At 48.0% G+C, this 27,361-nt stretch overlaps 1 protein-coding gene across 2 annotated transcripts in view; it reads left to right on the top strand.

Moving 5' to 3' along the window:
* The window catches only part of RXRG (retinoid X receptor gamma), a 76,936-nt gene that overhangs the window by 32,245 nt on the left and 17,330 nt on the right, over positions 1–27,361 (top strand). For both annotated transcript variants that reach the window (XM_081914912.1, XM_081914913.1), the window contains exons 2-3: positions 11,123–11,379; positions 18,763–18,907. In XM_081914912.1, the coding sequence (XP_081771038.1) occupies positions 11,123–11,379; positions 18,763–18,907 (402 nt within the window). The remainder of the gene's footprint in view (positions 1–11,122; positions 11,380–18,762; positions 18,908–27,361) is intronic.

Here is a 27,361-nt window from a genome sequence, read left to right as displayed (position 1 = left end):
TGGCCCTTCTCCATTATCGCTTGGGAGCCTTGCCTCCACTTCTGGCTCCGATGTCAGTTCCCTGACACCTTCACAAGTTGTTTTTTTATAAAAAAAATTTTTGGTTTTCACAACATTATCAACAAACAAACAAACAAACAAACAAACAAACAAACACATAAGACAAACAGACATAAATCATAGCCTTATTGAAAATTACACTTATTAACATTGTTAAGTGACTTCCTCGCTTCCCCTTGGTTGAATTTCATTGCATATTCTTTTATCGGTTTTCCAAATCACAGTTCTTATAAAATTTAACTTAAACATTAACATCCTTAGATCTTCACATTATGAAATTAAACATATTAATTCATCACTTAACATAAATAAAATCCTAAGACATTTGAGTAACTGCATGCTGTTTTCAGTTGATTTAACTTAACATATTTAACTAAGTAATCATTAAATTTAATCAATTCTTCCTGATACGCCTCCTCCTTCTGGTCGCAGACTCTTCCGGTAAAATTGGCTAGCTCCGAAAAATCCATCATCTTCATCTGCCATTCTTCTATCGTTGGTAATTCTTGGGTTTTCCACTTTTTAGCTAACAAAATACGAGCAGCAGTTGTGGCATACAAAAATAATTTAATATCTTTCTTGGGCAATTCCAAACCTGTTATTCCAAGAAGAAAGGCCTCTGGTTTCTTTATAAATGTATATTTCAACATTTTTTTCAATTCATTATAAATCTTTTCCCACAAGTCTTTCACCTTGGGACAGGACCACCATATATGATAGAAGGTTCCTTCCTTTTCTTTACATTTCCAACATAGATTGTCACAGTTATGATATATCTTTGCTGTACCCTTCACAAGTTGTGACGATTTGCAGGCGAAACCCAAATGGCAACAGCCAATCAGCCAAGTGGGGAAATTCCAGGAAGCTTGTACCAAGGATGTTCTTTGGACTCTGCCCCCACATTCTTCTCTCAGACTCTGGGAGAGGTGACATTGGTGCTTCTCTTAACTTCTTCAACCTTACCTGTTCCTGCCTCTTTCCGAGTTTAGCCTCGTTTACCAAATTCCTCTCCTTAGACAAACTAAGTTTTGCTTGCTTATCTAACATCTTTCATTGCCTCCCTCCTCCATTTTTGGGAAGTGGGGGCAGCCAGAACTTTTGTTATGGCGGGGGGCAGGACTTGGTTGAGGGGGCAGGACTTTTGTTGGGGGGGCAGAACCGATGTGATTGGCCAGTTATTTAAGTACAGTGGTACAGTGGCGTAGCGTGGGTTGTCAGCACCCGGGGCAAGGCAAGTAATTTGACCCCCTAACCCGTGGATTTGCGCCCCCTAACCCTAACCCCCAGGTGTTGCGCCCGGTGCGGCCGGCCCCCCTGCACCCCCCACGCTATGCCACTGCAGTGGTACCTCAGTTCTCGAACGTCTCCGTTGACGAACATTTTAGAACCCAAATGCCGAAAACCCGGGAATAAATGCTTCCGTTTTTGAATGCTCCTTAGAAGTCGAACGGCTTCCGCTGAGTGTTTTTCAATTTTCTCAGTTGATTTTGCAGGCCACTCTTTGCGCCTTGGTTTTCAAATGTTTCGGAAGTCGAATGGTCTTCCGGAATGAAAGCAGCTCAGCCTATCTCACACTGCCACAGGTATAACCAAGCTGCCATCTTGACTTGGGTGCTGTTTATGTAACCAACCCTTTTTCATTCTATAACAACCAGTGTATAAAAACAAACAAACAGCAACCTATATGTTCTTTTATTCCAAGCTCTGGTCTATTGCCTTTAGTAAAGGTAAAGGGACCCCTGACCATTAGGTCTAGTCGTGGCCGACTCTGGGGTTGCAGCGCTCATCTCGCTTTATTGGCCGAGGGAGCCGGCGTACAGCTTCCGGGTCATGTGGTCAGCATGACTAAGCCGCTTCTGGCGAACCAGAGCAGCGCACGGAAACATCGTTTACCTTCCCGCCGGAGCAGTACCTATTTATCTACTTGCACTTTGACGTGCTTTTGAACTGCTAGGTTGGCAGGAGGAGGGACCGAGCAACGGGAGCTCACCCCGTCGCGGGGATTCGAACTGCAGACCTTCTGATTGGCAAGTCCTACGCTCTGTGGTTTAACCCACAGCGCCACCCAGTTACCCCCATATATATGCAGGATTTAGGTTTGATGAGGCCCTAAGCTACTGAAGGTAATGGGGCCCTCTATATGTCCAGCTGTCCTTTGTCAATAACAAATAGTCACTTTTTTGTGTTGAATATGGTAATTTATGGACCTAATAGGTATCTGAAGCCATTTGCACATAACAAATAGGAGCCTACACAACACAAAACACTATTGCTGTATGTAGATTTTATTTTATTTGTTTTTTATCTTATATTTTGGAAATGCACACCCAGTTTTTTTCTTTTAATTTTTTGGGGGGGCCCCGAGAGAGTGACGCCCTAAGATATAGCTTGTTTAGCTTATATGTAAATCCGGCACTATATGTGTGGAATCTTCGTGTGATACCCTTTAGGTAAATGTAAAGGGACCCCTGACCATTAGGTCCAGTCGCGGACGACTCTGGGGTTGCAGCGCTCATCTCGCTTTATTGGCCGAGGGAGCGTACAGCTTCTGGGTCATGCTAGCGAACCAGAGCAGCGCACAGAAACGCTGTTTACCTTCCCGCCAGAGCGCTACCTATTGATCTACTTGCACTTTGATGTGCTTTTGAACTGCTAGGTTGGCAGGAGCAGGGACCGAGCGCCACCCGCGTCCCTGTGATACCCTTTGACTCTGAGCTAAATATATTATTACATGCGTCTGTACAGTGGAATGCATGTGCATGTTTGTGTGCAACTTGTGATTAAGGGTGTGCAATAGCACAGTGCTGAGATCAAGCCTCTCTAGAGCCCATAAGAAAGCATTGTTAGGAACAAATGAGAATTTAAAAGTTTGTCCCCAAGACAGGAAGTGCAACAAATCTGGATTTAGTGGGAGAAACTCTCCCTCTTGACAGGTACTAAGAATGTGATAGCCCATTTTTAAATGTCATGTGTGCTGGAGCCTTCTGCAAAGACTGGATTTCAGTTCCTCTGGGCCGCTGCTGTGGATTCTGAAGACGGCTTCTGTTCACTCTCAGGATAACAACATCATTATCTGCCAAGCAAACATTCCAAAAGAATTCTTATTTAATAGAAAGGTCTTTCTCTTTAGATTGCAGTAACTGCAAGGAGCACGTTGACATTGCAAGGCATGCAGTTAAAATGTAACGCAAGGAGTAATATACTGTATTTTTCGCCCTATAGGACGCACTTTTTCCCCTCCAAAAATGAAGGGGAAATGTGTGTGCGTTCTATGGGGCGAATGCAGGCTTCAGGAAGCTATCCGCAAGCCTGGGGAGCCCGGGAGTTCCCGCAGGGCTCCCCAGGCTTGCGGATAGCAGCCTGTTCTGGGGGCTGGGGTCGGGGGAAGCTCGGGCTTCCCCCGCCCCAGCCCCGTGCCTGGGGGGGGGGGGAAATAACATTTTTTTCTTTATTCCCCCCCCCAAAAAACTAGGTGCACCCTATGGGTCGGTGCGCCCTATGGGGTGAAAAATACGGTAGTCACATTACAGTCTCTTTTCTTTTGAGAACTATAGGTCTTTGAAGTGGGGTTGGTGAGCTCCAACATAATTTTCACTAATGGTTACTATCTCACTCCCGGAACAATGGTTCCCAAGAGAAGTGTACTAGTTAAATATTCTGACCAGGCAATTGGGTCAGCACCTGAACCTTCCACTGCCTTGACTGCTACAACTATTTTCATTGGGTTGATTGGTCGCCATTAAACTTGGTGCACTTCCTCCGCAGATTACTTTGCTGTTGGGTGCTGGCTCAATCTGCCTTCCCAGCGCTACACTTGTACTAGCATGATAAGGGATGCCAGTGGTGCTGTGGTCTAAATCACTGAGCCTCTTGGGCTTGCTGATTGGAAGGTCAGCGGTTCGAATCCCCACAACAGAGTGAGCTCTCGTTGCTCTGTCCCAGCTCCTGCCAACCTAGCAGTTCGAAAGCATGCCAGAGCAAGTAGATGAATAGGTACCACTGTGGTGGGAAGGTAAATGATGTTTCTGTGCGCTCTGGTTTCCATAATGGTGTCCCATTCCACTAGAAGTGGTTTAGTCATGCTGGCCACATGACCCAGAAAGCTGTCTGTTGACAAACGCTGGCTCCCTTGGTGAAAGCGAGATGAGCGCTGCAATCCCATAGTCGCCTTTGACTGGACTTAACCATCCAGGGGTCCTGACAGTTAAGTCCAGTCGTGAACAACTCTGGGGTTGCAGTGTTTATCTCGCTTTACTGGCCAATGGAGCCGGCATTTGTCCGCAGGCAGTTTTTCTGGGTCATGTGGCCAGCATGACTAAGCCACTTCTGGCGAAACCAGAACAGCACACGGAAATGCCGTTTACCGTCTTGCCGGAGTGATACCTATTTTTCTACTTGCACTTTGACGTGCTTTTGAACTGCTAGGTGGGCAGGAGCTGGGAGCGAGCAACGGGATTCCTGGGTCTGATAGGTGTTAGAATTTAATCAATTTTTGGAGTGTTAATAAGGCTGCCAGACACTGAATTTAGCAAATCATTAAAATACCGGCCAAACTGGAACTCGCCTGGGAGGGCAGCCATTAATCAAAGGCAAAGGGAAGCTAATGGGCCATCAGGCAAGACTCTGTGCTCCCCACTCCACTTTAGGATGATTAGCAGAGAAAAAGCTGATTGGAGAGTTTAGGGTTTGCTATTGAGGATGCTGTGAGCTGGAGGAAAACAGCTGCAGTCTGTGAAACTTGGCAAGCTGGAGGGAGGCCTAGCCATGGCTGGTGTCTTTTTGGCTCCAAGACTGCTGTGGCTAGGGGAAAAAGAAGAACATATTGGGGTGTCAATGCTGTAAGCTCCTCCATCACAGGCTCAGGCTGCATGTTGTTGTTGTTGTTTAGTCGTGTCCAAATCTTCGTGACCCCATGGACCAGAGCACGCCAGGCACTCCTGTCTTCCACTGCCTCCCGCAGTTTGGTCAGACTCATGCTGGTAGCTTCAAGAACACTGACCAACCATCTCATCCTCTGTCGTCCCCTTCTCCTTGTGCCTTCCATCTTTCCCAACATCAGGGTCTTCTCCTGAGGTGGCCAAAGGACTGGAGCCTCAGCTTCAGGATCTGTCCTTCCAGTGAGCACTCAGGGCTGATTTCCTTCAGAATGGAGAGGTTTGATCTTCTTGCAGTCTATGGGACTCTCAAGAGTCTCCTCCAGCACCATAATTCAAAAGCATCAATTCTTCGGCGATCAGCCTTCATTGTGGTCCAGCTCTCACTTCCATACATCACTACTGGGAAAACCATAGCTTTAACTATACTGACCTTTGTCGGCAAGGTGATGTCTCTGCTTTTTAAGATGCTGTCTAGATATGTGTAAATAAACCATATATCATAAAGGAACCACAGTCTCCAATCGCAAACCCTGGACCCCTGGAATCTTTGCTGCTTATAGAATGGGATGCTGTGCAACAATAGATTCTTCTAAGAGGGATGGGAAGCTGGTGACCCATGGGCTGGATCTGGCCTTTGAATCCTTTCTAACCGGCCCAGGACTTTCTCTGCCCTCTTCGCAGTCCCACTCCTTTCCCCCAGGTTTTTCGCAGCAATCTTGTGGCAGCAGTGATAGGAAACCCAAGGTGCTGTTTGCTGCTGCACCCATAGTGACCAACTCCCTGTCTTGGTCACCCCGCTCTGTGCCCTTCTGCAGAGCTTGGCAAAGACGACTATGTTAAGTAGTGGGTGAACATATCAGACGACACAGCTATTCTTCAGACAGCTCTTGTTTATTCACAGGCCCAGAACAGAACTGGCCTGAAGGGTTCAGCCAACCTGCTTATATAGAGCTCAACTACAAAGCAACAGTAACAACTTTCTGTAACTATCCAATCACTGAACGTCACTTTCAATTCCTTATTTGCATATGTGGACCTGAGTGAAAACTATCTACAGTAGCCCCCTGCTGGCCCAGGGTGAGAACTTCAGTACATAACAGAGTAGGCTAAGCTTTTGGGGCACACTGTGTTCATTGACTGCGCTTGGGCAGGATCTAAGGGGACCTGCTGCCCTCAAGAAAAGGGATCTTTGGGGAAGGGAGACTTGCGCAAGTCGGGAGATTATGGAGATATTTCTGCGTGGAGAGTACAGTATTTTTTCTTGTTGTTGGGGGGCTAGATGTAGAGTTGTTAAATTTGCCCGTTGAACTGGTATAAGCACGTATCCAGGCTGGAGAGTGTCTGGGTGGAAAATGGAGAACTGAATATATTGTGGGTGGGTTTTGCTCCATTTGGAGCAAAAGGCTAGGGAACATGAGACAGCGAATGTCTGGATGCAGAAGTGAAAAATTAATGGGGAAAAGTGCCTTGGGGTTGTGGGGGAGAGGACAGGGATCAGTTTCGTTTTTGTCTGGTAAGTGGCCAGTTAATAATAATAAAAAATAATTTTTTATTTATACCCCGCCCTTCCCGGTACAGAAAACCGGGCTCAGGGCGGCTAACAACAAATTTAAAACACTTAATTGATGCAACAAAAAACAGCATAAAATAAAGTATAAAACATGAATAACAATAAATTCAGAATTCAAAAATCAATTTAGGGGGGAAATCCATCCAATAAACATTGGAAGATCACCAGGGCTAGCTGGCTAAATTAGGGCTCCCCTGGCAAGGAGACCAGGGGAGAATTAGCTGTGGGATCCCAGAGTGGGTAATCTTCATAAAAAGGGGAGGGGGAGGGAAGGAAGGGGAATAAAAGATCAGGCTAAGTTCGAATTGAAAGCCAAGCGGAATAGCTCTGTCTTACAGGCCCCGCGGAAGGAAGTTAAATCCTGCAGGGCCCTGGTCTCATGGGACAGAGCATTCCACCAGGTCGGAGCCATCACTGAGAAGGCCCTGGCTCTGGTGGAGGATAATCTGACTTCCTTAGGGCCCTGGACCTCTAAACTATGATTATTCATGGACCTTAAGGTCCTCTGCAGGGCATAGTTAGATGGATGTGTGTGTGTGTTTGTATCGCTGGATGTGTGAATGGATTGTCACCGACCCTCATCCATCAGAGTACATTTCAGTTGCTTTTAACTTGGAAGGGGAAAATGTGTAGGGTGGCTCTCCTGGTATAAAGTCTAGTCATTCTTAAACAAAAGACTTCCATAAGGATAGAAAATTTCCTCAGAGTTCCGCACATTGATGTACAATATTGCTGCATTTTTCATAAGGAGAAATTTGAAGGAAAGTTTGGGTTTCCTTCTTAGGCAAAACATCTGAGGAATTCAGCGGGACACTAGTGTTTTATTAAGACTAAAGGTAAAGGGACCCCTGACCATTAGGTCCAGTCGTGACCAACTCTGGGGTTGTGGCGCTCATCTCGCTTTATTGGCCGAGGGAGCCAGTGTACAGCTTCCGGGTCATGTGGTCAGCATGACTAAGCCGCTTCTGGTGAACCAGAGCAGCGCACGGAAACGCCGTTTACCTTCCCGCCGGAGCAGTACCTATTTATCTACTTGCACTTTGATGTGCTTTCGAACTGCTAGGTTGGCAGGAGCAGGGACCGAGCAACAGGAGCTTACCCCAGCACGGGGATTCGAACCGTTGACCTTCTGATCGGCAAGTCCTAGGCTCTGTGGTTTAACCCACAGTGCCACCCGCGTCCCATACTTCTGTAGTGTTAGCTTTTTTTGCTGCTGCATCACACTCTTGGCTCATATTAAGCGTGTGGTCTGCTAAGAACCCTAGATCCTTTTCACATGTACCACTGGCAATCTAGGTGTCTTATATTTGTGCCACTGGTTCTTCCTGCCTAAGTGCAGAGCCTTACATTCCTCCCTGTTGAAATTCATTACCCCGCCCTGAACACATAGGCCTGTGTCTTGCCCTGGCAATTTCCATCAAGCAGTATTTCCTTCGCTTGAGTTTATGAGTGAAGAATGCCACCATGGACTTGTCTTGTGCCTTCACCCTTGAGTCAAATAGCAGCTTCATAGATGGGGAGATGGTTTTAGGGTGGAAAAGACTCTGCAGATGCTCCGCCCCATCCTCATGTTGTTGTTGTTTAGTTGTTTAGTTGTGTCCGACTCTTTGTGATGCCATGGACCAAAGCAAGCCAGGCACTCCCGTCTTCCACTGCCTCCCGCAGTTTGGTCAAACTCATGTTCATAGCTTCGAGAACACTCGTCCTCTGTCGTCCCCTTCTCCTTGTGCCCTCCATCTTTCCCAACATCAGGGTCTTTTCCAGGGAGTCTTCTCTTCTCATGAGGTGGCCAAAGTCTTGGAGCCTCAGCTTCACAATCTGTCCTTCCAGTATCCTCATAGCTGTTCTTAAAAGGAGGGGAGGGGAGCTAGGCATATTAAATACAATTACACATCTAGCATATTGTCTAGTTCGGTCTGCAGAGGAGAAGTTGCTCAGCAGAAAGGTCACCACTTACTCTCTGTAGCTGCCGCGAAGTTGCTGTGACGGCACGCCAGCCCGATTTGCCTCTCCCCCTCCCTCTCCCCCACAACTTCAATATTTATTTATTGCAAAGATGGTTCCTGTGACAGTGTTTGTTATTTTACCTGAAGTAACAGTCAAATCTGATTCAAAGGGAAGATGCACAATAAAAGATAACAAAAGGTCAGCTTCTTGAATAACATTAAAGACATTTGTCAGAGTCAATGGAGTCCGGATTCTCCTGCGATCAACCCATTTCAGGTTTAATTCTGTGCATGGAATGGAAAAGGTCCTCGTCTGTCTGTCTTTCTCCCTTTGAATCAGCTCTCCCACTAGGCATGGAATGGCAAAGGAATCAAACCACAATGGCCTTTCAGAGAGCCCTGTTATTTTCACCATTTGGGCTGTTATATGAAGCATGCGCATCGGAAAAATGCTTCTTTGAGGGCCCTGCAAACTTCACTCGGTGCCCTTTAACTTGGTGACTCCAATTAAGATGCTTGTTTCAAACCTTTGAAGCCATAGGCACCATTGAGATTGAGATGGAATTGGGGGGCAGAGGTGGACAGAAGCCTTTCCTCTCTCATTGTTTTCTAGCTGACAATCGTCCCCTCTAGTTTGCAGATATCCGGCAACAGTGAACGATAGAAAACTGATCAAATCCTCCTTATCTGATAAACCTGTTTAACAGTGACTGGTTTTTAGGGGTAGAAAATAGTATTATCTTCACGATGAGCCATTGTGCACAAATGACTCATGAGGATACAGGCACCACAAGAAGCTCATCTTCAAAACAAAAACAAAAGTGACTTCTGCATGGCAACTATTTTGTACAGTCCTTGAAAAGTTTCTTTTGGGGGGTGGGCGGGGGGAAGGAAGGGCTTGTCCAGACTTGCACTTTCCAGGCATAAAGGTAAAGGGTAAAGAGACCCCTAACCATTAGGTCCAGTCGTGACCAACTCTGGGGTTGTGGCGCTCATCTCGCTTTATTGGCGGAGGGAGCCAGCGTACAGCTTCCGGGTCATGTGGCCAGCATGACTAAGCCGCTTCTGGCGAACCAGAGCAGTGCACGGAAATGGTGTTTACCTTCCCGCCGAAGCAGTACCTATTTATCTACTTGCACTTTGACGTGCTTTCGAACTGCTAGGTTGGCAGGAGCAGGGACCGAGCAACGGGAGCTAATCCCGTCACAGGGATTCGAACCACTGACCTTCTGATCGGCAAGTCCTAGGCTCTGTGGTTTAACCCACAGCGCCACCCGCATCCCCTTTCCAGGCATAGTCCGCACTTAAAGCTCAGTATTCGAGCACTTTTTTTTTTTGCTCCAGAGCTTTCCCTGTGAAAACTCGCTCTTTAAAGCTGAATCGGAGCAAATGGGAACTCCCCAGAAAACCTGAATTGCTGTTTGCTGGGCTTCCGATTTAAAGAGCAGGTTTACGTGGGAAAAGCTCTGGAGTGTGAAAGAGAGATAGAGCACTTGGACACGGAGCTTTAAAGAGCAGATGTGTGCCTGGAAAGAGCGGGGGGGGGGGAAGGACAGAGAAACAACTGGAAGAGTTTGTAGTTTTGAATTCAGACACACAGAAAGAATGGTAAAAGTTATGTGTTTAAGCTGTAGTTGGGTGAAAGCTGGTGTGTAGTTGCTGCTGTTTGGGAATCTGTTGCAAAATTAGTAGTTTCGCTGCCTGCTGTAGGATTATGTTTGCACGGACAGGCAGAGACCCCCCAATCCCGGGCGACACCCAAGTGGAATAATGACTCAAGACAATGTGTTATAGGATTAAAATTTGGCCACAACTTTATTAAAGCTTCAGATGTAGGAAGACCTTGGCTTAGGCATTGGGCGTTTATCCCTCCCAGTCCCCGGCCGGGGATCTGGGGAACATCAGGGTTATCCAGAATGTGTGGGGATTGGGCTGGCTCTGGAGAATGTCTGTTCAAGCAGAGAGCCTGCCCCCCATTTTGCCGCCGTCGCAGGGGAGAGCAATGACAACCTCCAGGCGTATGACCAATGCCTGCCCTCAAAACAACCCCTTTAATGGGGGAACCCTGGGATTGCCACTGCAGTGGGGGCGTGGGTCACCGCTTCACGCCCCCAATTTAGAGGACCCCCCCAATTTAGAGAAGATAGACTAAAGGGTTACGCCCAAGGCCTGAAACCGCCAAAGTTGTGATGTTTTGCTACGGGAAAGGCAAACCTGCCAATGCAGGAAAATTCCTTTGCGGCCCTTCAACAGCGACCCTGATGTAGCAGCGCCCGCGTACCTGTGGAGAAGAGGTTAACCTGCAAAAGAAGGCTTAACTGGGGGGGGGCAGAGTGGGAGAAGCTCTGAAGCCGACTGAGAACCCCCCAGGTAAGTTCCACCCACTATTGTGTGGGCAGGACGGTCCCTTCCCTTACCTGGCCAACTCCTGGCAACGCCTCCCCAGCTGGGATTGGTTAACTGGCAGAGGTAGGTGGCTACCTCCAGGTGTCTGGCTGGGGGGGGGGCGAATCCAGGCTGTACTGCGGGAGCTGCATGGGATGGGGGGGCTGCACGTGACCACGCAAAATGCACCCCCCCATTTGATGTGGGGAGCGGTCATTACCTCCAAGTGCTCTGCATTTACCTTTTTGTCGCCCACCTTCATGGAGTCTCTCTTTTCATTTCAGATTCTCCAGTTCACAGCAATTCTGCACCTGCAAATCTGGGATCGGGCCTTCCCACAGGGAATTCCTTAGATGGCACGTCCAACTACCTTGAGTCTCCCCTCAGTGCTTCAAGGACTCTCTCGTCGCCTATGAGCTCAGCAGCATCTGTGAATACAATGAGCTCTCCGTACAGAGTGCTCACGTCCTCTATGGGAGCGCATTCCGTTCCTTTGTCTTCACCAGCGGGCGTGAATTTTGCTGCACACACTAGCCCCCAGGTCGGTATCAACTGATATTCTTTTTTTATGCAGTTTGGTAAACTGGAGTTTTCATGAATATGCCGTATGTTAGGCCCAGTTCTCAATTATTTGTGGAATTTCTTGCATGTGGCAGGAGGTTTTTCTGCCATAGATGAATAAAGCAGTTGACGTCCCTATTGTGTTCCAGACAGACAGATATTCTGCTCCAGATATTTCAGAACACTTCTGCTATGTTCTAGAGACTTGTGGCCCTCCAGATGTGGTTAAATTCAGATGCATCAGATGCAGACAGCATGATGGAGAAGCAGGAGTGACTGGAGCTGTGATCCAATAAGGGCTATAGATTCCACATTGCTGTTCTACAGATTGCCCCAGTTTGAAATTTGGAAATAAAAGCTAAAGAAGTTCAGCTAGCTTCAGGAGTGCACCAAGTAAATCTCTTCTAGAAAATCAGAGGGAAATGCTGGAACAGATTTATAAGTTGTTTGGGGAAAGGAGAGGGAGGAGAAGTTCTAACAGACAACTAAAACTCCTTGCACTTGCAATAATAATGCAATAATAATAATAATAATAATAATAATAATAATAATAATAATAATTTATACCCCGCCCATCTGGCTGGGTTTTCCCAGCCGCTCTGGATGGCTCCCAACAGAATATTACAAACACGATAAAAAATTGAACATTTAAAACTTCCCTAAACAGGGTTGTCTTCAGATGTCTTCTAAAAGTCAGGTAGTTGTTTATTTCCTTGACATCTGATGGGAGGGCGTTCCAACAGGGTGGGTGCCACCACCGAGAAGGCCCTCTGCCTGGTTCCCTGTAACCTCACTTCTTGCAGTGAGGGAACCTCCAGAAGGCCCTCGGCGCTGGACCTCAGTGCTGAACGATGGGGGTGGAGATGCTCCTTCAGGTATCCTGGGCCGAGGTTGTTTAGTTCTTTAAAAGTCAGCACCAACACTATGAATTGTGCTCGGAAACGTACTGGGAGCCTATGTAGGTCTTTCAGGACCAGTATTATATGGTCTCGGCGGCCACTCCCATTCCTGCAAGGAACTGTTTGGTTGGATGCCTCCCTAAGAGATTTGATCCCCCCTCTCAACACTGTTTAGCAGCCCCCACTCAACTTCATCTCTGTGTATGGTGCACCCTTTGCAAACCTGGTGCCCCTGCTTTCAGCCCCAGCCGGCACACTCGGAGGCAGAGGAGCTGCATGCCACGAATGTACATGGGCAGTGAGGGATGGGCGCACAGTGAAACAATTCATTGCAAGTCTCGCAAAGCATTTATTTATAAGGCCGTAACAGATTATGCTGCCTTCTTGCTAACCACAGATGTAACAAATCCAAACCCAGCCTTGGAAATTTTGTTCTCTCCTTTTGCAACCGTTCTCTGTCCTCCGTGAAGCATATTCCACCCCCTTAAGCCAAGATTAGGCAGTTTGCTGTGAGTCCTGTAAGAACAACTTCCCTGTCTCTCAATCTGGCAACTGGCCATTTCTACCTGGCCTGGAAGAACTGGGTTCCTTTTACAAAGAGTGCTGCTGCTGCTTAAGATGGGCTTTGCACCAGGGTGGTCTGAAGGAGTATTGAAATCTTTGCATCCCCAGGTGTGAAAGGGAAGAAGTGCCTACCTGCCTTTCAACAGGCCTCCATGATACATCCCAAGTGTTGACTGAATTATTAGAGCTCATCCACACTTCCACTTGTCCCAGGGCCAGAGAGCTTTCCCTGGGAAAACCTGCCCTTTCTCACTGAATCAGAGCAAACAATGATACGCAGAAAACCAGATGGATGTTTGCTGCAATTCAGCAGCGAAGAGTGATTTTTTTTCCCTTGGAAAAAGCGGCTGGAACAAGCAGAAGTGTGAACAAGCCCTTGTTCTCACATTCTTTGTGTGGTTTGCGACGTAAGATTTAGAAGAGGTGTTCAAATGTTGCTTTTGCTGCCCCAGTATCACCTGGCTGGGGCAGATCATCTGGTAAAATGTGAACAAATCCCCCCCAACCCTTTTGCAAAACATGGACTCTGAACAGGGGCGGCAGTTCCAAGCTGTCGTGCTGAGTAGCTCGAAGGAGTGCGGTTCACTTGCTTTCCTGCTAATGGGATGAGGCAGCTGGTCTTTGGGGATTAGCAAGCAGTCAGCTAATGGATTTGGGTTCAAGCAGCTGTCCCAAGTATCATACATCACTGAGCTTAATGTGCAGGAACCAAACTCCAAAGACTTTTAAGGAGACGCCGGTTCCCCCTGCCCTGTACTTTGGCTGGGGAATATGGGAGGGGAAGGTGCTAGACCTGCTTACCAAATTCTGCTTTTGTTTTTGAAGGAAGCCCTGCCCGAATTATGTGGCCCTTATCCCCCCAACTTGCAAGTGGGTGGCAAGATTGCAGGTCTACTCTCATAGCGTGGAGATGCTGTTCCAGATGTCCCTGGAGCTAAGAGGGTGGTCGGCTGGGTTTTCACATTTGCTTTTACAACTCAGAGCGCTTGGAGACAATATTTGCTCTTCTTCCTCCTCCTCCTCCTCCCGGAACAACGAACTGCTTCCCAGAAACTGTGCAGCAAGAGGGCAGCAACCCAAACTCCACAAAAATTGACCGCGTTTCAGCGCTAGCCAAGTGAGCATTTCCTTAAGGCGATGCTCAGAAGCATAGCTGCCAACTGTCCCTTATTTGGTGGGAAAGTCCCTTATCCCAGCACTGTGTCTGTCCCTTATTGCTGTCCCGTATTGATGATGTCCCTTAAACTTCCCGGGTTTCAAAGGAAGCAGCTCCTCTCCCTCCCTCCCTGCCGGCCAGGGAGGAGGCAGGCTCCAACTGTTTTGCTTGGCTGCGTTGCTCACCCAATAAGGAGTCTAAGAACGACTGGGTGGTGGAGCTTCCATGCTTTGTGCCGATCAAATCATTGAAAAGCATTGCCTGGGGACTCGCCTTTGCTCAGCGCTTCCCAGCAGAGAGGTGATGGTGGTTTTCCTTGCTGCATCCCCTTTGCCGGGTTGCTGTGCTGTGGGAACCACCGCTTGAGGCTTTGTTTGGCTGCTGGCTGGGCTTTCTGCCTTTGGCTCGGAGGGGCTCAGAAGTTGAACCTACCTGTGCTCTGAAAATTCCTTATTTTGGCTGCTGATCCCTTATTTTCGAGGCTGATGGTCCCTTATTTTCAAATCTGTAAGTTGACAGCTATGCTCAGAAGGTTAAGGTGCCTCATGGCACTGAGCTGCCTCAGGTAGAAGGGTTATCCTTCAGTGGCTGCTGATTCTGTATCCTGCTCTGGAAAGTGGAATGGGTGGTGGACTTGTGAGGCAACTGCTGATCACTAGAGTGCTCCTGGTAAGCTGTGGTGCAAAAACCCCCCACATCTTCTGACTGTTGTTGCTCTTCCGCGTGATCTGTCTCTGATTCCCCCCCTCCCTCCAAACAACAGCAGTTCATGAGTGCAATTGCATTGTCCAAATTCAATGGCAATGCGCTCTATGTGGGGCTACCTTTGAAGGTGATCCAGAAACTACAACTAACCCAGAATGCAGCAGCTAGACTGGTGACTGGGAACAGCCGCCGAGACCACATACCACTGGTCTTGAAAGACCTACATTGGCTCCCAGTACATTTCCGAGCACAATTCAAAGTGTTGGTGCTGACCTTAAAAGCCCTAAATGGCCTCGGCCCAGTATACCTGAAGGAGTGTTTCCACCCCATCATTCAGCCCAGACACTGAGGTCCAGCGCCAAGGGCCTTCTGGAGATTCAGCACCTTGGATTTGTGCCTGAAAGCAAACTCTGGTAACTAGTGTGGTGGGATACATTCATTGAGGTCCAGCGCCGAGGGCCTTCTGGCAGTTCCTTCACTGTGAGAAGTGAGTTTACAGGGGACCAGGCAGAGGGCCGTCTTGGTGGTGGCACCCGCCCTGTGGAACATCTTCCCATCAGATGTCAAGGAAATAAACAACTATCTGACTTTTAGAAGACGTCTGAAGGCAGCCCTGTTTAGGAAAGTTTTTAATGTTTGATGTTTGTAATATTGTTTAATGTTTGTAATATTCTGTTGGGAGCCACCCAGAACAGCTGGGGAAACTCAGCCAGATGTGTGGGGTATAAATAAATAATTATTATTATATGCACTGTACTGAGTTAGGCTGCAGCACAGCATAGTGGTGTCAGTCTCCGAAAGCTCATTGCCCTCACGGGGAGCTGTCTCTGGCCTTTTAATCTGCCATCTTGAAAACACACTTAACTATTCCATACCAAATATGCCACAATAATTATTTCTCAAACAATAATGAACTACATTGCAAAATTGTGGTCATTTTGTTTCCATGCCCAGGCTGTGTCCAGATTTCCTATTTTGTGGGGTGTTTTTTTAAAAATTATTATTATTCAGCTGCCCACTACCTAGAGAAATTTAGCTATTTAGTAACTAATAGACACAGCCAATAAGTACTGTACATCCTGATTATACTACTGTTCTCATCAGCCTTTCTCCCTGAAGAAGAGCTTATGTCTTATATGCACCAATGATTTCTGCTTCCCTAATTAAAAAACAAAAAGGACACCCTGGAATGTGATCTCCCTTGGTTTCCAGAAATTAAACAGTACAGTAAACTGCATGAATATAGGGACATGGGTGGCGCTGTGGGTTAAACCACAGAGCCTAGGAGTTGCCGATTAGAAGGTCGGCGGTTCAAATCCCTGTGACGGGGTGAGCTCCCGTTGCTCGGTCCCTGCTCCTGCCAACCTAGCAGTTTGAAAGCACGTCCAAGTGCAAGTAGATAAATAGGTACCACTCTGGCAGGAAGGTAAACGGCGTTTCTGTGTGCTGCTGTGGTTCGCCAGAAGCGGCTTAGTCATGCTGGCCACATGACCCGGAAGCTGTACGCCGGCTCCCTCAGCCAATAAAGCAAGATGAGCGCCACAACCCCAGAGTCGGTCACAACTGGACCTAATGGTCAGGGGTCCCTTTACCTTTACCTAAACTGCATTAATTCATGTAACACCTCCCCCCACACTTTATAGAAGAGGTGAAGCTAGGGGAAGTTGGAGTAGCCATGTGTTGGTGATGGGGGCTTCATCTTTCCCTGCCTGCTGTTTTTCCAGTATCACTCGTCCCCTTCACAAGACTATCTTTTAGGTGGACTGCAAGTTGCATCTTCAGACACGGGACATTTTTGAGCCCTGCTGAGCGAGAGGAATTTCCTTGGGTGGGCCATTTTGAGCAGAGACAAAGGGCAGGAAGAGGAACGAACACCCGTACTCCTAGGAAACTTCGCCTGCTTAAAATCTCTTGCAAGGTTCTAATAATAATAATAATAATAATAATAATAATAATAATAATAATAATAATTTTTATTTATACCCCGCCCTCCCTGGCCAGAGGGGATGTTAGATCTTTTCCAAAGCATCAATAAAAGTTTCTTGATGAGCTGCTACATGCTTGGATGTAGATTTTGATCTTTCATGGGTTTGGCTTTTAAAAAATACATAGAAAACACCAAAATATTGCTATCCTTTGTTCTTGAGAGGTATGTGTGTAAGTCTACAAGTGTAGTTTATAGAGCTGAAATAATATTAGGAAACCAGTTGAACGGCAAAAGCCACAAGATGACGCTTGCCCCAAACCAGCAAAGTGCAACAGATTTGGCTAGACTTCTTGACTTCTACTGGTGCTTTTCAGTTAAACCCCCCACATCACACTTTTCTGAGCCCAAAGGAATACACTAGTAAAAATGGGATAAGCACATTCACGGTCATACATTTGAGTGCCGAAAACTTTCAGAGCATTCTGGAGCTGACCAAAGTGTCTAGAAGTCTTGGGAACTTCCTTTGGCTTACTTGCTCTAAACAAATGGTTTTCCTACCTTGATCAATGTTGTTCTCTTTTGTGCTTCATGGCCTATGGATTGATTAATGGGTTAATTGGTGCATGAAGGATCTTGCATTAAAGCAGTAGATTGATCTTAATACCACTTCCAGCAGTATAATTGGATATCAGTCAGGAGCTTTTCTAAAGTTGCATCTGGCCCCAATATGGAAACTTATTAGGTTGGAGCAGTTCCAGGGAACGCTGGGGTTCCTTGTAAGCATGTCAAAAGTTCTCTCAATTCTTGTCCGAAGTGAAACCTCTGAGGTTCAGGATAACTACCAAGGAATTCTAGTGGATGTGTTCGGAGATTTCACATGTGTATGAGTTTTTGAACATCACATGGTTATTGTACATCACTAAGTATTTGGATGGGAACACGGGTGGCGCTGTGGGTTAAACCACAGAGCCTAGGACTTGGCGATCAGAAGGTGGGCGGTGATGGGGTGAGCTCCCGTTGCTCGGTCCCTGCTCTTGCCAACCTAGCAGTTCAAAAGCACGTCAAAGTTGCAAGCAGATAAATAGGTACCACTCTGGCGGGAAGGTAAACGGTGTTTCCGTGTGCTGGTCTGGTTCACCAGAAGCGGCTTAGCCATGCTAGCCACATGACCCGGAAGCTGTACACCGGCTCCCTCGGCCAATAAAGCGAGATGAGCACCGCAACCCCAGAGTCGGTCATGACTGGACCTAATGGTCAGGGGTCCCTTTACCTTTAAGTATTTGGATGATCAAATTCTCTACTGGAATATACATACAAAATCAAACATAGAAGGCTGGTGCTTTTACTACCATATAAGGCTATTTGAAGGATGCACAAATCACTAGCAGACATAGCAAATGAAGAAGTATAATTGGAAAGTGTGCAGAAATGTCAGAACTAAAGCAAATGCGATCAGCAGAAGACACATGGCCTTCCAAAGAGATATTTGCAAAGGTGCATAGGCAGAATCTGAAGAAATTTCATTTCCCAGAGTCCCCAGATAGCAAGGTTTGTAAACGAAAGATTTGGAAATGGTGGGTACCAGAAGAGGGAAGAATGCTTATCGTTTTCTTTTTTTGGGGGGAAAAATGATTCTAAGACACAGCTTAGCTGGTTGTAACTCAGAAGAACAGAATTTCAGGAGGCACTCAACCTTCTCCCAAGAAGCACTTTCCCCAAGAGTCTTATGGAGAAGTGAGTCGTGCTATGTCCCCTCTTCCCACTTGTTGTTATTCATTGGATCTGTGGCAGCGGCTTGGCAACTTAGCTTAGAAATGCCTGGTTGCGCTGTCTCAAGTGCCTTGAGCAAGTTCTGGCAGGCTCACAGCCAGACCCTGCTTCTACGATCTTGCTGGTGAACGGACATGGTCATAAGTGGCTGCAACAGCTTCAGAACTTGCCACCCAATCATGGAAATCAGGGTGTTCATTCGTACAGCTCAAATGTGGAAGAGATGCTGGCTGAATCCTTTCCATGAGAACTGTTAATGTGAATGTTGGGTCACGGTCATAGCATCAACCCAAAGAAGCATCTCTCTCTCTTTCTCTCTGGGTCTCCACCTTCTCTTTTTAGCTTAATGTCATGAATAGCGTCAGCAGCTCTGAAGACGTCAAGCCTCTGCCGGGACTGCAAGGGATGGGAGCCATGAATTACGCATCCACAAGCCCAGGATCGCTGACCAAGCACATCTGTGCGATTTGCGGGGACAGGTCATCAGGTACCAAACCTATTTTAAGCTCTTGACAGCAGCTTGTATATGAAGATACTTGGCATCTTTAAGGACATTGTGTCCACCCCCGCAAAATAAGATTGTATTGATTGGTTTTGGTGCGGGTGGCGCTGTGGTCTAAACCACTGAGCCTCTTGGGCTTGCCAATCAGAAGGTCAGCAGTTCGAATCCCCGTGATGGGGTGAGCTCCCGTTGCTGTGTCCCAGCTCCTGCCAACCTAGTACTCCAAAAGCACACCTGTGCAAGTAGATAAATAGGTACCACTGTGGTGGGAAGGTAAATGGCGTTTCCATGCACTCTGGTTTCCATCACGGTGTTCCGTTGCACCAGAAGCGGTTCAGTCCTGCTAGCCACGTGACCTAGAAAGCTGTCTGTGGACAAATGCCGGCTCCCTCGCTCTGAAGCGAGATGAGCACTGCAACCCCATAGTCGCCTTTGACTGGACTTAACCATCCAGGAGTCCTTTACCTTTTACCTTAAATGAGGTTGAACCTGGGATTGAACCTGCAACCTTTCGCTTGCAAAGCCTGTGCACTACCTGCCCCTGCCATCATCTTAAAGAAAAAGGGCCCTTAGGTCCAACAACTGAGGCTGGAAAGGGTCCTTTACCTTTTTTTACTTTTATGCCTAATCTGTAGTCAGATTTTCCAGGGTATTACAGTTCTGAGCACTGTCATTCTTTATGGAATTGAGTGTTAACATGGGAGCTTGAGAATCTCACACTTAAATTTTTGTCAAGGCAAATTTCAGGCTCCCTTGAGGTGTATAAGACATGGAAGCAGCCAGAAGCCTTGGCTATTTCATGCTACATGACCTTGCCTCATTGATTTTCTAGTTGAGGTCAGTAATTCCTGCTCCTGGCCTTTTAAAAAATCTTCTCCCCAAAGACCAAACTCTTTGAAAGCACAGTATTCAGCAATGCATATTCGGCATGTTGCACACAAACTTTCTGATTGATGGATTGAGGACAGACAAGCATCCCTCCCCACCAAACAACAAACAATTAATTTATTGAATTCATTATTCCAGTACGCAACGGTAGCCGCTAGGATACTGCTAGCGCAAAACTGGAAAACTCCTAACATCCCAACCGTCAGAGAATGGCAAATTAAATGATTCGAGTATATAGAACTAGCAAAGATGACACAGAAAATCAGACATCAAAAAAGCATAAAGTTTATTAATGACTGGAACAAATTTACAACATACATTGATGCAAATTTAGGAAATATTAAAATCACAGTAGGTGAAATATAAAACCGGCGACGTACAGATTTAACCAAATGAAACTGCAGAGAGGTATTGTGTTTGTATAGCACAGGGGTCTGCAACCCGCGGCTCCGGAGCTGCATGTGGCTCTTTTACACCTTTGCCGTGGCTCCGGGGCCGATACTAGCGAGGGGAGGAGGCGCATTGTGCGCTCTGACACTCCCCACTGTGGCGGGTGCTGTACTGGCTGTGACATTGCATGGGGGCGGTGCGTGCGTTAGTCACGCACCGTCCCGACGTCACCTTCCCACCCGCTACATTGAAAGGGGGCATGTACGCTGGTCACTGCATTGAAGGGGAGTGAAGAACACACACAAAAAAGGTAACTTGTTGATTTAACATTTATTTCTATGAGGAGGAGTAATTCTGAGGGGTCAAACAAAGAAATAATAAAAAAGTGACAAAAAGTTATTTTTATAATGACGAGTTTTGCGGCTCCCAGTTTTTTTCCCTTCGGAAACGGGTCCAAGTGGCTCTTTTTGTCTTAAAGGTTGCAGACCCCTGGTATAGCCCAAACCGAGATGGAGGGAAGTCAATTAGTGTTTTAGAGATGATTTGTTTGTTTATTTGCTATGTGTGTTGTCTTCGTTTTTTGTGTGTGTGTTTTTTCGTTTGTGTGTTTGTATTTTTCTATGTTTTGTTTTTCAATGATTTTATGTTTTCTGTAGTAAAGAACTCAATAAAAAGAAATTAAAAATAATAATATTGAATTCACTGCCACAAGGCAAGGTGATAGAAATGGGTGTAGCCAGGATTTGGGGAGCGGGGCAAAACTGAGCTGTGATGCATTTGGCCAGTTAGTTAAATATTTTTATTTATTTACTTGGTTTAGGGTGGCAGCTGTCCCCCTGCCCCCTGGCTACAGCCATGGTGACAGGCACCATCTTAGATGACTTTATAGCAGGGTCCTATACGCTTCTTCTGAGAATCAAGTCCCATTGAGTTCCATGGGGCCTTCTCCTTAAAAGGTGATTTAACAAACCCATTGCCAAATGGAGCCAACATGTTCAGGGGCTATGGCCTCCAGGCCTTGCTTTTAGCAGGCTAGTTGGAGGCATCTGTTTGATCTCATTTTGGGAAACTGGACTGGACGGATCTTTTTGCTTAACCCCGCAAGGGGAGTGTCAGGGAACTGCCATCTAAAGCGCCGGGGGCGCAAAGGCTCACTGAGGTTGAGAGAGGAGTAGCAGCGGAAGAGGGAACCAGTAGAGGGCGAGCAAGAACTCCAAGGGAAAGTGAGTCGGAGGGATGGCTCAGAGACGCTTCCAGCGAAAACAGTGGGGAGGTCTCAGGACCTCCTATAGGGACACCCACACCTCGCCGGAAACTGTCACGCCGAGAGGCCAGACGACGTGTTTCCGTTAAAGAGCTTTTATGTTGGAAACGATTCCGAAAGCAGCCACTTTCGGATTCTACTAGTGATTGACGCAGCCATGCTGGAGGGGCTCCGTCACAGGCAGAGGTTTGAAAACCTGATCAAACTCTGAGGGACTTGCATTTTACGCACAAGCAGCTCATCGTCCCATCACAGCAATCCGAAAGTCACCGAAAGCCAGCTTGTGCAGGGAGAAGCATCATGAGCAACCCAGCCGGAACCGGAGGAGCAGGAGCAGCTGGAGGGGGTCCAAGCCTGGAAGAAAGGTACAGGGCGTTGGAGATCCAGTTGGCGCTGCAGACGGCGAGGCTTGAGGAGAGGAGGGCTCAGGATGCAGAAAAGGGAAAGGAGAAAACCACCCCGCTCGCCAGAAAGGTGCCAGGATTGGTGCAGAAATTCGGGGGGGATCCCAGGAACTATCATGCCTTTAGAACAGAGATGCAATACGCTCTAAACTTGCAGTTTGATGACTTCCCCGACGAGGAATCGCGAGTGGCTTTTGTGATTGGCCATCTCGAATCCGGGGCGAAGGATTGGGTTAGACCCCTGATGGCAGCGAATAATGAGATCCTAAAGGACACGAGGAAGTTTTTTCGTGCCATGGACCTGATGTTTTCCAGCGATATTGAGCAGGGGGTGGTGCGAAGGCAGTTAATGGCTTGCCAGCAAGGAAGCAGATCTGTCCGTGAGTACTGGACTGAGTTTATTATGCTGATTCATAAATTGGGGTGGGACCTATCGGCGGAGCCCATCCAAATGCTTTTCGAAGAGGGGCTTTCTTCAACCGTCAAAGATGAGCTTTCCCGGGGGCCCAGGGCGGAGTCTATGGATCAGTTAACCAAATCTGCGCTGTGCATAGGAGCGCGCCAGGAGGCGAGGGCTTTGGAAAAGCGGGAAGGGAAAGGAGACCGTTGGAGGGAGTTCCGCATTCCAGACATTCCAGAGCCACCTTTCCCGCCGGCAGAGCCGATGGAAGTTGGAACAGCGCGGGCGCGCGCAGTTTCAAATCCCAGTGAAGGGCGGAAGAAGGAGGGAAGGAGCGCCAAGAGATGTTATCTCTGCCAACAGCCAGGGCACTTTGCCAGAGTCTGCCCACAAAGAAAGGAATGGCAAGGGATGGCAGGAGCTGTTGGGGGAAAGGAAGAGGAAGGCAAGGAGCAAGTAAAAGCCAACGCCTGGCTGCCACCGTCGGGGCACAGCAGCCAGGCCAAAGAGCAGTGAAAGTGCCCATGCCGGAACCTCCCAGACCCGCTTTAGTGATAGAGGTGTTACTAGAACTGCCAAACGGACACCCACTAAAGATCAAGGCGCTTTTGGATTCAGGCAGCTCCTGTAATTTCATGAGTAAGGAGTTTGCAGCTGAGCACCAGATACAGACCATCCCTTTAAGTAACCCCTTGCAGGTGACTACGATTGACGGCAGAGAGCTGTTGGGGGGAGAAGTTAGCCAACAGACTGTCCCGATGATAATGAGGGTGGCAAGGCACACCGAACAGATAGCGTTTAATGTGGCCATCCTGGGAGGAGCGCCCATCATTTTGGGGATGAGCTGGCTGGCGCTACACGATCCGCTAGTGGGCTGGCATCAGAGGGTGGTCTCCTTTGGGTCAGCGCATTGCCTAGAACACTGCAAGGAGGGGAAGGTTTCGGGAGGAGACAGAGTCACCCTAGCCGGGATGGAAGTAATGGACAAAGGGAAGGTGCCCCCGCAATACGCAGATCTGAGCAACGTATTCAGCGAAAGGGAAGCAGACAAACTGCCACCGCATAGACCCTTTGACTGTCAAATCAACCTACTCCCTGGGGCCCAACTCCCAGTAGGCAAGCTGTACGCCATGTCAGACAGGGAGATGCAGGAGCTGAGGGAGTTCATTGACAAAAACCTGAAGCGAGGTTTCATCAGAGAGTCCCGAGCGGTGGGGGGCAGCCCAGTGTTTTTTGTGGACAAAAAGAACACAGACAAACCGAGACTGGTGTGTGACTTTAGGGCCCTCAATGCAGTGTCGGAGCCCCTGGCTTTCCCTATGCCCCGAATTGATGACATTTTGACCAGAGTAAGGAAGGGAAAGATTTTTACAAAGCTGGACCTGCGGGGGGCGTACAATCTGATACGCATAAGGAAGGGAGATGAATGGAAGACCACCATGTTTACCCCTTTGGGAGCCTTTGAATACCTCGTTATGCCCTTCGGTCTACAAGGGGGCTCCGCGTGTTTTCAAGCTTTTATAAACCACGTTCTGGGACCTTTGCTCTACAAGAATTGTGTGGCCTTTTTAGACGACGTGTTGGTGTATTCGGAAGATGAGGAACAGCATGTGAGGGACGTTCGAGAAGTGTTGGGCAGGCTGCAAGCCAACCAGCTGTGGGTGAAACTGGAGAAGTGCCAGTTTCATACCAAGGAGGTGGAATTCCTGGGGTACCGCTTGTCAGACAAGGGATTGGCCATGGATCCAGGCAAGGTCCAAGCGGTACGGGAATGGAAGACACCGAAGACCAAGAAGGACGTGCAAAGATTCTTGGGGTTTGGGAACTTTTATCGGAAGTTCATCAAGAACTTTGCCCACTTGACGGCGCCCATCACCGACTGCCTCAGCAGCAAGAAGAAATTTGTTTGGACGGTAGAGGCGGATCGAGCCTTTGAAGAACTGAAAAGGGCTTTCGCCTCGGAAGAACAACTTCTGCATGTGGATTTACGAAAACCCATGAGAGTGGAAACCGATGCATCCGACCGGGCGGTAGGGGCGGTCCTTCTTCAACCGGGGAGGAGTGCGTCGGAGTGGAGACCGTGTGCCTTCTTCTCGCGGAAGCTGAATAAATCCGAGAGGAATTACACGGTGTATGACAGGGAACTACTTGCCATTCACGAAGCATTCCGGAGGTGGAGACATTTATTAATTGGGGCACAACACAAGGTGCAAGTGTGCACCGACCACAAGAATTTAGAGTATTGGAGAACAGCTCGAGTGCTCAACCAACGACAAGTGAGATGGGCACAGGAATTCTCCAAATTCAACTTTGAAATTTGTTATGTGCCAGGCCCAGAAAACGTCAGGGCGGACGTGCTCTCACGCAAACCAGAGTATTGGGAAGGGGAGGGGGTGATCGAAGAGAGACATGTCATCCCTGAGGACCGCTGGGTGTGTGGGGCGGCGCTGGTGGGGCAACGAGAACTGGTAGAGGAAACGGAAAATGATGAATATGCCCAGGATAAGCTCAGAGGTCTCAGGGGGGAGGGCGAGAGCCCCGGAGGTTTTGAGGAAAGAAATGGGGCATTGTATTACAAAGGGGCACTGTATATACCCGAAGGTGAATTGAGGGGGAGAGTACTCAAGCAGTTGCATGATAGCCCCACGGCGGGACATTTTGGACAACACAAGACCATGTGGTTGGTTACCAGGGAATTTTGGTGGCCTAAGGTGAGGGAAGATGTAAGGGAGTATGTAAGAGGGTGTGACCAATGTCAGCGAGCCAAAGGGGAAAGAAGGGCGCCGGCAGGGTTATTAGAACCATTACCCACACCAGAACGGCCTTGGGAAGCGATATCAATAGATTTTATGACGGATCTGCCAAAGTCCAAGGGGAAAACAGCCATCATGGTAGTAGTAGACCTGTTAACTAAGATGTGCCACTTTGTAGCATGCTCACATGCAGTCACAGCGGAAGAAACAGCGAAGTTGTTTGTAGAACACATCTTTAGGTTGCACGGGGCTCCCTTGAGGGTGATCTCAGATCGCGGCAAACAATTTACTTCCAGGTTCTGGAGGAAGCTCATGAGCTTGCTGCACGTGGAAGTCAATTTTTCAACTGCCCGGCACCCTGAAACCAACGGGCAGGCGGAAAGAGCAAATGGCATTCTTCAACAATATCTGAGGTGTTATGTCAATGACAGAGAGAACGATTGGGTCGAAAAGTTGGCGTTGGCAGAATTTGCCTACAATAATGCGGAGAATGTGTCCACAGGGATGAGTCCCTTTTTGGCTAATTACGGGTGTCACCCCAGGGCATTTCCAGGGGAAGGAGGGGAGAGATGGAGCGTCCCAGCGGCTGAACATTTTGTAGAAGAGATGGAAGCGATCCATCATCAGCTCCAGCTCAACTTAGAAAGGGCTAAGGCACAATATAAGAAGCAGGCAGACAAGAACAGAAGGGAAGGTGAAACCATAAGGGTGGGGGATCAAGTGTGGTTGTCAACCCAAGGGTTGCCGTTCAAAGGGGGTTGTAAGAAATTGAGGCCCAGAAGATTGGGACCCTTTAAGGTCATTCAGCAGGTCAACCCGGTAGCTTTCAAACTCCGATTACCCAACCACATGAAATTGCACCCAGTGTTCCACAGGTCGTTACTGTCACCATACAGGGGGGGACGTGAAGGGGAGTACGTCAGGGGACCAGCCTTGGAAGAGAGGGAACGCCGCAACCTCGATTCCAGGTGGAAGGGAAATCAGGTGGAGTATTTGGTGGCGTGGGAAGGGGAACCGGAGTCAGAAAACACCTGGGTGAATGCAGAGGAAGTCAATGACGAGGTTTTAACAGAAACGTTCCACCAAAGGTTCCCGAGGAAACCTCAGCCGATAGCAAGGTTTAGGAGGGAGTATTTCGGCACCACCGATGAGGAAGAGGAAATGGAAGGGTTCGCGGAGTCGGAGTTGGAAGAGGGAGTGGACTCCGATGACGAAGATTACCGAGAGAGTAGGAACAGCAACAAGTGGAGGGAAGTGTTCGCGACGTCGGAAGACGAAGGAGGTTCTTTCAGGGGTTTTACCTCCTCACCGCCAGTAGGGGAGGAGACGGGAGGGGGTGAAGGGGGCCCTGGAGGGGAGGTGGATGTCAGGGAACTGCCATCTAAAGCGCCGGGGGCGCAAAGGCTCACTGAGGTTGAGAGAGGAGTAGCAGCGGAAGAGGGAACCAGTAGAGGGCGAGCAAGAACTCCAAGGGAAAGTGAGTCGGAGGGATGGCTCAGAGACGCTTCCAGCGAAAACAGTGGGGAGGTCTCAGGACCTCCTATAGGGACACCCACACCTCGCCGGAAACTGTCACGCCGAGAGGCCAGACGACGTGTTTCCGTTAAAGAGCTTTTATGTTGGAAACGATTCCGAAAGCAGCCACTTTCGGATTCTACTAGTGATTGACGCAGCCATGCTGGAGGGGCTCCGTCACAGGCAGAGGTTTGAAAACCTGATCAAACTCTGAGGGACTTGCATTTTACGCACAAGCAGCTCATCGTCCCATCACAGGGAGGGAGGGTGGTCTCTAATGTTCTTAAGAATCTTAAAAACTACTTTCTGTCCCCAACCTTAGTTTGGCTTGGCAGACAGGTTGAATGTTGCCAGGAATTGGGGTTTCTCAAGAAGAGAAATATACTATGAGGCATCCTGTTTCTGCTGGTTAAAGGATTGGATACTTTTGGACAATACAGATGTGTTGGATTTAGAAGGATATGATAACAGATTCGGATGGCACGCCTATTTGTGGTATGATAAGGTTAAAATTCATAGAGGCTTCTTAACCCACACTATAAGGAAATCAATTTGTGAGGTATGGAATAGATATAAAACGTTGCTAGAACACAAAACTCCATGGTGGCTTTCACTTGTTTAGTCGTTTAGTCGTGTCCGACTCTTCGTTACTCCATGGGCAGGGGTTGCTAAATCAACACCGTAGAACAGAGCGAGAGAGGCGAGTTTTAGTGTTGCCCAGGGCGCCGTTGAAATTTGAGAGCTCAAAGTCTACCACTGCCTCTCTGCACCTCCGTCGAATTGCTTGCTCTCATCTCCTGACCGCGACGTTCATTGACATGTGCT

This window comes from Podarcis melisellensis, assembly GCF_964234715.1.
Source record: "Podarcis melisellensis genome assembly, chromosome: 6".
NCBI lineage: Eukaryota > Metazoa > Chordata > Lepidosauria > Squamata > Lacertidae > Podarcis > Podarcis melisellensis.
This window is presented reverse-complemented; position numbering and strand designations above follow the sequence as displayed.